The sequence below is a fragment of the Amaranthus tricolor genome, chromosome 1, assembly GCF_026212465.1.
Source record: "Amaranthus tricolor cultivar Red isolate AtriRed21 chromosome 1, ASM2621246v1, whole genome shotgun sequence".
Lineage (NCBI taxonomy): Eukaryota > Viridiplantae > Streptophyta > Magnoliopsida > Caryophyllales > Amaranthaceae > Amaranthus > Amaranthus tricolor.
In genome coordinates this window covers 12,373,539-12,386,938 of record NC_080047.1, presented here as the reverse complement: position 1 = coordinate 12,386,938, position 13,400 = coordinate 12,373,539, and the positions used below count along the sequence as shown (strand labels likewise).

Here is a 13,400-nt window from a genome sequence, read left to right as displayed (position 1 = left end):
ATACATATAACAAGTGCAGTGTAATCTATGAAAACTCTAACGGACATAATTTCTTTTGTCAAACACAATCTCTGAGATCTAACTTATGATTTTTCTCAATGAGAAATAGCGACAAAGCATGAATGGATACTTTGTGATACAACGGTCGCATTCAGTGGAACCGTAGCGCCGGTGGAATGGTACTCATAGATTCCTCCAATGTTTGTCTTATATTGGATTGTTGATTTATCATTTGTGCATGTGCCCTCATAAATAGGGATCAAAAGAGCTACTACTGCAATTAGTAGTCTAATTACCCATATGTGCACAATCATTCTTCCAAATACGCATAACTTCTCTAAATGTTTGATCGAAGTTTTCGTTATGTACAGGATGACCTTTTTAATTCTCTTAGACCAGGCAAAAACAATGACTTTCCAATGCTGATAAATTCATCAACTGAGGAACAATCAACCAAAGGATCCACTAAATATGCCTAAATAACTCTCCTTGCTGATTTTATTTACCACCACATAATTTGTTAGCCATGTTCTCCACATCATTTCATATGTGACATACACATAACAAATGTCGAACATCTACATTTGTATAAAAAATGCATTAGTTTAACATATATTAAATAAAGTAATAAATATTTGATATAAACTGAAAAATATCTAGATATACATCACGAATTACTGAAGATAATCCCTCATCCCGATCAGTCATGATTATATTAAAAGTTTGAACACCCTTAAGTAAATCTTTTAATCTTTCCAACCCCTAAGTGTACGAAACTACTGCTCCATCCTTCATCAAGTAGAACACTACCAAGAAGTTGTGAATTGTTAGGGTCATGCCAACAATCTCACACAATAATCACTTTTTGTTGTTGGTTTCATATGTTGTACGATCAAGAAAACATATGCTCATGTAAGAAGAAACTAAATGGATGTAGGATTTGTAATCAATAAAGAAGTCAATTTTCCATCACCATCCATATCCGTTCAAACCACATTAGTTGTGTTATAGCTAAATTTAGATAGAGTTGTATAAAAGACCTATCATCTATATCTTCACATCTAATAGATTATCTGAGGTTATATATTTGATTCATTCTAGCATAAACTCCAAGATGATTATGCCTAATCGATAACATGATAAAAGTAGGTTGCATCGCAGTCGCACTAAGCTCTCTTATATGATCTAGAATGTTAATTAACAACCTACTTGCTTTTACACGATCATCTTCGTACACTGTAAATGGATGGTTGCATCTTACTTTATCACCAAAACACACTTTCGTCATCTACGGTCTTTCTCTAGGTTACGAAATATCTAAAACTAACAACCACATGCCTTACTTTTGGATCCCAGTCGAGCAACTGACCTCTAAATCTACCATATCGATGGCAGCATAGATATTGACTAACTATAGAATGAAGCTCTTTTTGTTCATAAGACACACAAGTAAAATAAAGACTGATATCAATACCTATCTCGTCCACCCAAACATACAATTCATCAACTAATTTGAATCATCTATCCAGAATAAATCTAATTGAATAACTTACATTGTCACCACCAAAATTTTTGAAGTTTTTTAGCTTATATTATTAAAAGAATTATTAAAAAGTAACTAGATTTTATAAAAATTAAAAAAATTTAGAAATCGCATATTTTGTGCAATTTGTAATTTTTTTCCTTTTAATTTACGAAATTCAACTAAAAATTTGAAATCAATGCTTACCTTGACATTTTCAAAGTTGAATTCAGCATCCATATTATATCAGTATTGAATTTTAGTTAATAGCGTGTTTTATAGATAGAAGTTAAAGTGGTAGAAGAATGAAAAGATTAAGAACAATTCAAGAAATTCAATACTTCCTCTAGTTTTTAATACTTAGTTACACTTCTGTTTTTCACGCTATACAATGTACGATTTTAATCTTTGATATCTTTAATCTCGTATGACAAAATTCTAAAAAGTTAATATTATGAGAATACACATTAAAACGAATCAAACAATATCTCACTTGTCTATATTCTACATTATACATGGAAAAATATATACTAAATAAGATCAATTTATGAACGATAGTTGCTATAGGATCTATAGCAACTTATTAATTTAAAAATAAAAACCGGCAACACAATGAAAAGAGTGATGACAACTATCACTACCCCTTGAAAATATTAATAAGTGTAAGTTTTACAATAGAAAATGTTCGAGAATTAAATTTCATCAACCAAAAGTTCATTGAATTTTACAACTTTTAAAAGAATCATTTAACCACATCCGCAAAGGAAAATGCATATTTTCGTTTGTTCCCCCTTCCCTTCCCTTCCCTTCCCTTCCCTTCCCTTCCCTCCCAAATTCTTTGCACCTCCCCTTACCTCCCATTCCCTTCCAACGAAACAAAAACTATAAACGCTTGATTTATAAGGAATTTGATATCTATCAGTTAGCAAAGATCCTTGCAATTTTTCAAGATTTACACAAGCAGCTCGAGCAAGATAAGCACACCAAAAATAGCTCATCTTTATGGGTATAAAATTAACACTAGGCTTCATCCACACTATAGAAGAGCCAAAAATCTACGCTAATAATCTCTGTTCCTCACCTCCTGCTTATCTAGGATAGTTCAAATTTCCTCAGTAGTTATTACAACTGAAGCCTCTTTCATTCGCAATCAATTGATGTTTTGAGTTGTGAGCAGTACAAAGTATTTGATGAAAGCTCAACTGGCTGTGGATCTCTTCAGTACCATAAATGTGCTCCAATCAATCACCATTAGCACCGAGCAGAGATTTTCGATGGTACAATTGGCTTCCAGCGCAAAAAATACAGTCTGTTTAACTGTGCCCTAAAATGACCCTAGAACAGGATCAAAAGACTGCATCTCAGAGACTGTTGAAAATACAATCCGTTCAATTTACTGATGTCCTAAAAATGACTCTAGAACAGGATCAAAAGACTGCATCTCGGAGATACTGTCATCAACGCCATTCCCTGCACTTGCCACATCTCCAACTGTCACTCCGAGACTCAGCGTCTTCAGGGGAGCATTGGCTGTGAAAATGTAAACCACAAATATGGCAAGCAAGATCAGGAATGGGTGTTGTCTGCAAACAGATATTACAACTAACGTCTGTTGCAGCATTACAACCAACATCTGTCGCTGATGTTGTTGGTATTAAATCATCAAAAGCCCCTATTTCACAATGCTCGGGAAATCCATTCTGAGAATATTCACACTGCAGATTTTCCCAGGCATCTTGGCTCACATCAACTCCTCCAAACTGATTACCATCATCGGCATCAAGCAACTCTGTAAATGAGAAGTAGGTCTGTGGCTCATAATCAGTATTGTCATAGTTAAAGTTATCATAGTCCAATGTCGCTCCATCTTCAAACCCACCATTAGGAACATCCCACTCAGAATGAATGTCAGCAACGTTTTTTGTCTCCACCTCTGTAGGTATTTGTCCAACAGAATAATCACTCCAAAGAAGCCCATCATCATCTCTTTCATTCTTTATATGCCTTCTAATTGGAAGTTTTTGAGGGCCTGGAACATAAGGGGTGTTCCATTCAGAATGCACGTCTGTGCTTGGTTCAGGTATTTCTTCAACATTTGAAACAGACAAAAGAGGATCATCCACTTGAATATATACATCATCCTCCGTCAGAGACATTGGAGTTGAAGGTAATGATTCAGCCTGCTCTGAAATGGCTTCAGAAACAGATTCGGCTACCACAGTCTCTTCCCTCGGACCTCTAATGAGCAGCTTCTTTATCTCTGGCTTCTTTACATCTGGCTTCTTTGTTAATTTTTCTGCATAGGGGCACACTGGTGTTTTTATTCTGCGACAACGGCAACACTTATATCCCATCAAATTTGACAGTTTTGACTCGTCAAGTTCAACAGCATCAGCATGGTGCCAATCTGCAAAAGCCCCAAACTCCATAAATGTAACCAATATCATAAAATTATATAGTTAAAAAAGACTACAAATGACATTAATCATGCTTACTTCGACAAGTTTCGCAGCGGATGTACATCAAATGAGGATTATATGGCTTTTGACACAATTGACAATCAGGCTTTGGTAAATTCGTACCATGTGAAGTGCTCCTGAATATGACATTTTTAGATCGAAATTCAAAGCCATCATCAGTAGCCTTCTTCTTCCAAATAAGACCCCAATGGCACGGTCGTTTCCGGTTCTTAGTCAGACTAGAATCAGATGGGGTTGTTTTCTTGTCTGATCGGTTTTCTAAAGTTCCAACAGAGGGAACTGTTTTGCCATTACTTTTAGGTCTTGTATGTTGTTGAGTAGTAGCTTTCAACCTTGCACTTTTGGCAAGTGAAGCAGGATTCTGATAGTCTTGTCCCTGCACTGCCAATGGACTTGTCGGCGATTCAACAGTGCTGTTGTTTTGAGCAAGAGTATCAGCAGAAGAGCACAGCTTGCAAGTGGTTACGAATTCAACATCATCACTAGTTAGAACAGTCAAACTAACTGTACATGCCTTGTGACAAAAACCTGAACAAAAGATATCAAAGTCAAAACCCATTTGCATTCCCAATAAAGAAAAAACACAAACACTACTTGATCTATAAATCTATCCAAAAGCTATAATCAAATGTCTCATTTTCTTATCTGATATGCCAAGAGTATCAACACAAAAACCGACAGAAACCAGTGAAATCAAAACACACCTCCAAAACACAAACCAAATAAACATTCACAGTTAGCCTGTAAACATTTCAAGCAACAAGCACATGCTTCGCACTAACCAAAAGTCCATTCATCCAGTTAAAAAGGAAACACACAAAAATTCATTTGACCTATAAATCTATACAAAAGCAAATCATGTCTCAGCCTCAAATTTTACCTAACTGGCAACTGCTACACCTAGTGCATCAACATCAGAAGTTACAAAAGCAAGAACTCAAATAAGCTCTAAAAAAAACAAAGCCAAATAAACCATCAATTAGCCTGTAAACATTTCAAGCATATGTTTCTGCTCTAGCGGTTAAACTTATAGTGTACTCAACCAATTAACTGCTCAAACAGTGTTGTATAGTTTGTCTTTTAGAAACTGCATCTTGTTCACGTAGCTCAGTCCTTGCATCTTTTATTTCTAGCACCAGCATTTTGATGTATTAATATATTTTCTGTATGGACTACAGGACAAATGCACAATGCCGGATGGGTTTTCTTACAGCACCAAATTTTAGCAAATTTTGAAGTATTATTGACCAGTCTTTTTGGGGATCTGAGTTGGGAGGAAATTTTGATTTATGAACAGTTCAAAGCACTATTTTTCAGGGGTTAGGATCAGGTGATCCGTAAGCTCAGTTGGACAAGCATTTAACCGCGGGAAGGGGGGGGTATGCGCGTTCAAGATTTTAAGCATTGGTTATCTGTAAAGCTGAAATCTACTCAGGATAACTGAAATATAAATCTAAAAATATCTTATAAAAGATTGGATTGAGAATTTGAGGATAACTGAAATCTAAATACAATTGAGACATGCGTTATCTGTAAAGCTGAATACTACTCAGGAAACATGAGGAAAAGACACATTTGAAGATCTAAAACAACAAAATAGCTTAGCAGAATTTTACCTTCACAAGCACTGCACACAACAGAAACCCTGAATCCACAACAGAGAAGAAATCAGTATTACTGAAACCCAGTAAAAAAGGACTTTGGAAAATTTTAAAGAAAGAAAGAAAGAAAGAAGAAAGGGTACCCAAGTAAAACATCTCTGTGGCACGACGCACATAAGCAAATTTGCATGCCATCTCTCTTATTGGTAAGATAAAGAAATATTGCCCTCTTACGAGAAGCTTTCAACTGTCTCTTTTGATGTTTGGAATAACAATCAGGTTTCTTAGAAGATGGCAAATAACTTTTCTCTGTATTTTCCTCATACTCTTTAATCAGATACAAGGGAATACGAGTTTCAAGAAACCAATACTTTTCTTTCCCTTCTTGTGTTTCTTCTTTCTCTACAACACTTTTCATCAGGCGAGTAGAAAGGTGCTTTTGATGTCCAAAAGTTACTCCATACATAATCTTACCATCTACATCTTTCTTGCCAAAAATCCGAGCATTTTTGAAAGCATGAGCTTCTGTTTCAGAGCCTTTGCCATCCTGTACAGTTTGCTCGGGGCAGAGAAGATCATTCCATTTAATATAGCAGTCCAGATATCTAACCTGTAGACACAAATCGTTTAACCTTAAAGCTGCTAAACTACAACACAAGTTTACGCATAAAGTAATACTAAATCATACTCTCAAGAAATGAGTCACAAGCTATTTTGAAAGGGTCAGATAATTGCTGTCATGTAACCTACAAAAGTAAGGACTGCGCATGGATCTCACATATAATAGATTCAGAATTGAAAACAGAAAAGGCACCATCCACTTTTAAATCATCAAAAATAAACTTTACCCAAGTATTCTATCTACTTTCAAACCAACGGAATATTTTTAGGGAAAAGAGCAGTAAACATAAACTGATGAGTGACCTGCAGGGCAAGCGCAGAAACATTCATAGCCATCTGAGTAGCTGCTCTCCATATGAACTGCCTGCTTCTCTTGGGTACATCGGAACCTTCAGCATAACATATCCCAAAAATCCTTCTTGTGCCGCCTAGAAAGTAATACAATTTTTAAATTGACTTAACCTCCCTGATTGTGCTTCAAAAAAACATACAAAATAGACTTCAAAAGGCGAAATAGTACCTTGTCGAGCTGCTTTTTTAAGGAATGAACAAGGTAATATTCCTCTCTGGAATACAAGCTTTGACAGCTTTCCAATCTTCCAATTTAAATCACTTAAACTCTCTTTAGATTCCTCGGATATTATTTCAGATGTAGACAGATGCTTCTTACGTCTCCCTACACCTCTTTTCTGAGTTGACCCGGTTGCAAAAGCAGTCTGAGGTACAGAAGATTCATCTGTCCAATTATCAACTAGATTGGTCCATTCTGATGAAAATGCAATTGTAGAGAGATTTTCCTCAAGCTGCACAGTTACAAAATATTATGCAAGGTTTTATGAGTAAAATTGATGGTTGATACATGTAGATGAAACATAAAAGTTCCTACTAAGGAAAAGATATAATATCTCATCTATGGTGGATGGAAAAGAATTAACATGAATATTATAAAATGTAAAAATCTCCAGCATACTTCTAATTTGCCTTTCCTCTATATAAGCAAAAGCAAGAAGGGATTTAGGCATCAAGCTCCAAAAGGATACACCAGAAGCAAAAAATTAAACCAGTTACAATCTTTGTATGTAAAGGCGGTAAGACGAGAATTGATGCCTCAACATCCATCAACTTAATGATTACAAGAAATCCATTTTGAGGTCCTCACATATTCTCTGCTGCTGACAGATAATAAATAAAAGAAATGTATACACTGAAAGATAATTTCGGCATGATTCCATTAAATAATAATTGTAGAGGCCTTGGAATTTTACTAAAAATTGTAAAGTTATAGACCATAAAACGGACACAGAAAGCAAACTTACTTCAAGCAAAAGAGACTTCATCTCACTGCACGTAGAAGCATGCTCTACTTTTTTACGCCATTGTTTTTGATAGCTTGCACTCTGGAACGGTCCAACTACCAACCCACGTAAACATTCTTCCATATACAACACATACGCTGCTATACCATATAGGCCACCCTCTGCATTTTTCACAAATTTCAATCCAGAACAAAATTTCATCGCTGCTCTTGTAGCATTCAGTGCAGCTTGATTCAGTAAGCAAGCCTTCTTGCTCGTGACAGGGGCTTTACAATGTAAACACCAACTACAGCGCTCTCTGGGTATTTCTACTAATTTTTTTTCAGTACTAGGCCAAAAAAAGCGGGATGCTGCAGAAGAGAAAGCTTTTATCTGCAGCGCAACATTAGCAGCCATAACTTTCCTGGGATCAGATGCATGAACCTCAGATAATCGCTTTTCATCAGAAGAAAGCATGGAAAAATTAGCAGCAGCAGATGCTGCAAACTCCCCATGCACATAATGATTTATGTATGCATGAGATTTAAAAACAGATCCCATGTATAAGCAAGTATCATTCTGTTGCGGGACAGTTCTAAACCAAGCTTCAATGCCAGACAGAAACGCAGCATTGTTCTGTGCTAGATCATTGCATGAAAAACCTCCTGTTGTACTAGAACCATCAGCCAACCCTCGCAGGGGTGAGCACGAAAGCGCAGCATGCTCCGACATCTTGCAGAGGATAGTTGTTGAAACCTCATTCATTGTGATCTCATTAATTATTGGCGAAGAAAGATCATTTTGCATTGGAGCGCCTAGCAAAGCACCATCAGAACCTGGTGTAACGAAACACTTTTCCACACCTCCAGATGCATGGTTTAAGATGCTTTCCCCTACACCACGAACATAGTCTTCATGTTCAACCTTGTTTAAAAACTGATTTTCATACTCAGCACAAGACAATGCACGCCCGTCATCTTTCTTTCCCAGATCCATGGTTTGAAATATATGAGGTGGTAAACTAAACTGTGGCAATTCCCAATACTTTAAAACTGCCTGACAGATGGCAGCATAAGATACTGCATGGTGCACAGACGAACAAAGGGCTGTTACAACTTGTGGAATATCATTGCTGCTGTAATATTTGACAAAAGACGATGACTTTACAGAAAGCTTCAGCCTGAAATTGAGATATTTTGCAAATGTATGAGGGAAAGTATTCTTTTATCTTCGAGCATGGAAAAGAGTGTACATGAATGCAGAATCAGATAATTCAACGAGCAAAGAAAGCAAAGGCAGAAAAGTTAGCCTATATTGTTCAGCTGCAAATCAAAATAATATTGGACAATGCCACAGAACGAAAACACCTATGTCCTAATTCAGATTAAAACGTGTAAAGCTAGCTGCTAATGATTTCTCTTGACTACAGTCAAGTCCATATATTTCATTGAAAAAGACTAGCTCACATGTTGTCTTTCTCTCTTTCCGCAGATATTATTTTCTGTACAGCTCATGTCACAAATGAAAGACAGTCATGCCTACCTACTGCTTATATATTTGTTCCAGTGTATCAAAATTGATTAGCACATAATTTTATTTTTTTTAAGTTTCAGATTTTTGAGGAAATCAGATAGAAGGAATGATGAGTATTAAAGAGGTAAAGACTTACACCAATAAGTGATTGCAAGTACCCAAAAACAACAGCCCATATGGATCGACACCGAAAACTTCAGCTCCTTTCAACAATGTTTCCTTAGTAATGAGTGGATCGAATCGGCTGATTTTACATTCATGACAATACCATTCTCCTTCAGGAATTGATAGCTTGTTCACGCCTATGCATCTTGAGTGATAAGCTGATGGACAACCATCACAGCAAAGCAACATCCCTTCCATTCCACAAAGCCTGCATTCGTCCCCATTGACATCCTCATCATTGTTATCAGACTTGGCGTCATGAATATTGCCCTTTGCAATCGAACAATTTGATCCAAATGAAATATTTTCTCCTGCCTCCAGCTTCGCGTTATCTCTGTCCTTTCCGATAGATGTTTTAACAGATCTGGGATACACCTTCCTAGGCCAGTTCTCAAGAGGGTTTGATGAAAATGTAACCCCATCAAAATCTACCCCAACTTCGGACCCTTCCCGAACATCAATCTCTGCTCTTATTTCTGCACTATCTAAAGCATCATCACATAAAATCTGTAGAACAGACAACTTCGTCCCAATAGTCAAGGTACAGTAATCCTTCTCCAAAACATCGATGTAAAATCCCTTCCATTCTTTTTGGTTAAAATGTCCCATTGTCATCAAATAGTGTACCAGAAACACTGGCCAGGTCAATATATCTAGCAAACACCAGTCAATACATCTGGCGACAAAAAAATTAATATGATGAGACATATTGCGCCGCGCCTATAAAAGAATAACTAGGATTCCAGTACATATGTTGTAAAAAGATTGTTAAAATCGTGATTCAGATAATAAAATCGTACAATTACCATACAAATACACACTAGCGATTTAAATAGTGACTAAAATCGAAATAGGTTAGAATCGCAAGTAGAATTGTATAGAATCGCAACTAGAAGCGTACGATTCTACACATTCTAAAATACTCCACAAAAATGCTAATTTTTTTATTTTTAATGATTAAATTGAGACACTTGACTACTATTGATCCTGAAAATTATTGAGATTTTTCATTTGGTGTTACAAAATGATTAGGACTTTAAAATTGTTACAATGTAATATAGCTTTGATAAACCTATTACATGATCCATATCAATATACTTGGTTTGCTTAATTTACCCAGGATCATTGTTACTTGCTTGGTGTGTTTGATTCATTAAAATATTGATTATAAGATTGTATACCTTATTATGTTTGTCAATTAATAAAAATAAGAGTAAAATGTGCAAGAAGTATAATGTATTTTTTGAATTTTAAAAAAAATCTAAAATATTAAATGAATTTTAAGTGTTCTTTTACGTAAAAATGACTAAACAATATAGATAAGCAATTACATCTTATTTTTACAGAATTGTCGAATAATTACAATTCCAACAGCCTTGTCGAATAAAAAAGACAACATTGGTATAAACCAAAAAATAAATAGAATATATGAAGCAAAAAAATTTACCTCAAACATTTAGATGCGAGCTCAGATCCATCGGAAGCTTGAGCCTCAAGATGTCGTCTCAAAGCCCGCAAGAGAGCAACATGAATGGCATCCAATAATGTACTCGGAACATTGCAATTGAGACAACCAACAAGATCATCCAATGAGAAAGGGCTCAAAAACAAGCAAAAACTAAATGAACGAAGAAACCCATATACTGAAAACAAATGTGATACATATTCCTCAGGCACACCAATAGTCCCCGAAGATGGAGGCAATTCTGGAGGGGGCTGGGTAGGGATCTCAATCTCTGACCTAGTATCCCAACCCTCACCATAAGCAAATGAATCACTCGAGGAATCCGAAATGTCATCTTCAACTTCCTCATCAAAATGCTCACTCCACGCTAGAACCTCATCTTGCGAATTTTCATTGCCCTTTTTCTCCGCGTTATCAATCAACTCCACCACATCCCCTTTGCCAGCTTGCTCAACTACCTTGACAGCAACCCTATTTTTCAGTTCATTTTTCAAAGCAACATCAGTTTTTTTAGCTACATTTTCATCTAATGTCCTCCTCCTTTCCAACAAATCACCCACAAACTTTTGATGTTCATCGGCAATCAAATGTTGGCGCAACTCATCACTATCTAAGTCCTCAAAATCTCCATCCTCATAATCAACCCTATACAAACCAGAATCATACGAAACAATTTTCCCTAAGAAAACACCACTCCCTTCAAACTCCTTCAACACATAACGACCCACCACCGCCTCTCCTCGTACATCGACTGCCCTCCTCTTCGGAGGACGCCCTCGTTTACGAGAATTTCCAGAATTCTTCAAATTTCCCACATTAATGTCGTTATTAGAACCCACCACATTGTATGCACCTCCATTTTCATTACCATTAACCTTTAAATTTTCCCCGTTTTGTAAATGTTCCTCTCTAATTCGCTTTCTAGGTCGACCCCTCGTTTTAACAACCGGAGTTTCCATTTACCAGAAAATTCAATGGAAAAATTTACCCTAAAAATTCCTAGGGTTTCGAACAAATTAAGCACAAAATCAATTCTTTTATGAAATCAACACAACCAAAACGGATCCAACAGATCCTGAAACATTAAATCATTACTACGTCAAAATCCATTGTTTCGAATAAACCAAAATTAAAGACGATAAAAGGAAAAATTAACCAAAAAAAAAAGGAAAATAAACCGTAAAACAGTTGTGCAAACGTAAAAATCGAGAGAGAAAGAGGGAGAACAAACCTTAATGTTGTTGACTAGATTTCAAAAACCGCCATTAAAGGATTCACTGGAAAACACGGGGATGATAGAGATTGAAAGATAGATAGGATGAGAGAGAAAGTGTGTGAAGTATAAAGGAGTTTCCTTTGTGTTCAATTTTTAGCCCTAATTTTTTTCTATTTTTTATTTAAAAATTGAGTCTCTGCATTTGGAGTTTGGACTACACTTTTCCAACTCGGAGCATGAAACTCGGAAGCTCACTCCCAACCGACTCAACTCAGAATGAGTTTGTTACTTAGTTTTAAATAAGGTAGAATACTAACTACACAAGGGATTCAATAGGGATAAAGTTTATTTCATATTCTTGGATTGGAAATGTTGTGAAGCTAATAGTACAATTTTTTAATACTTGGTTTTTAAATTAATTTATGAAAATTTGAATGATAATGTTATGGTCCTGTTAATAATCGTTGAATTAATTTGGATTATTTTTAAAATATGAGAGTAAAAAAATATAGTTTTCTAGTAGAATATAATTGTAATACCCCAAATTTAGCTTGAAAAAAGATTGATAGACTACTCATATCAGCAAGGTGCATCTTCTTTTAATGGGAGCCCATTTGCTAAGAACTTCATAGTTAAGCGTGCTTGGTGGGAAGCAATCTTAGGATGTGTGACCTCCTGGGAAGTTTTCTCGGGGGCGCACGAGTGAGGCCAAAGTGCGCTGGAAAGACTTGTGTTGGTTTGTGGGGCCAGTCTACAGTCTCCATGAGTAGTCATCAGCGGTCCGAGGGGTTGAGGTGTTACAATATTGATCGAAGAGTTGTAGGTTAGCTATGGTGAATGGCATTTTAAAGTTGATCATAATTGTCAAATAAAGAAAAACAATGAATGAGGAGTAGGTAAAGATTTGTTGTGTCCTAAAATTGTGTTTGATCAAGTGATTGTGATTTTTGGAATTAATATATTATGTAAAATGGTGTTTTCCTTAAGCTTTTAGTCTTTAATGAAAGTGGTTTACAAGGCTTATCAAACGTTCTAATAAAGTATAAACAAAAGAATATTGTGGTTTAGTATGAAATACTTTAACGATCATATGTGACTTATCACTAGTGGAAAATACCTCTTTTGCTGCGGTTTTTTTGCCATTATTTGATGCGGTTTTGGCCCCCAGCAATAGTGATAGCAGCAAATGTCCTACTTTATCTATATATAGTTTGAAATTAATGTCTATAACTCATTTGGAAATTGAAATTTACCGTAACATATTGTCAACTTTATGCATCTAAGACTTCAAATTATTCTTTCGACAACTATAAAAAAATTAATCTATAATAGTTAGAAATTCAAAAATCATTATACGCAACTCTTCTTAAAAATATTATAGTGATCGCTGATAGTTTGAATCAAATAAAATAAATGAAGAATCATATATAAACTACAACAATAAAAAAATGAGTTTTCTAATAGTTTTCTAATAATCAAATAAAATAAATGAAGAAGAATCT

General features: G+C 35.7%; 1 protein-coding gene across 2 annotated transcripts; it reads right to left on the bottom strand.

Moving 5' to 3' along the window:
- Nucleotides 1-2,418: 2,418 nt before the first annotated feature.
- Nucleotides 2,419-12,149, bottom strand: LOC130821707 (DDT domain-containing protein PTM-like). Of its 2 annotated transcripts, none has more exons than XM_057687498.1 (10): nucleotides 11,914-12,149; nucleotides 10,665-11,757; nucleotides 9,189-9,893; nucleotides 7,541-8,699; nucleotides 6,745-7,027; nucleotides 6,528-6,652; nucleotides 5,747-6,213; nucleotides 5,619-5,647; nucleotides 4,018-4,530; nucleotides 2,419-3,929 (listed from the first exon to the last, which is right to left on the bottom strand). In XM_057687498.1, exons 2-10 carry the CDS (start codon nucleotides 11,639-11,641, stop codon nucleotides 2,980-2,982), a joined length of 5,208 nt encoding a protein of 1,735 aa, XP_057543481.1. In that variant the 5' UTR covers nucleotides 11,642-11,757; nucleotides 11,914-12,149; the 3' UTR covers nucleotides 2,419-2,979. The 2 variants fall into 2 exon arrangements, with proteins under 2 accessions (XP_057543481.1, XP_057543487.1); XM_057687504.1 differs by having other exon boundaries at nucleotides 10,665-11,681.
- Nucleotides 12,150-13,400: the final 1,251 nt, after the last annotated feature.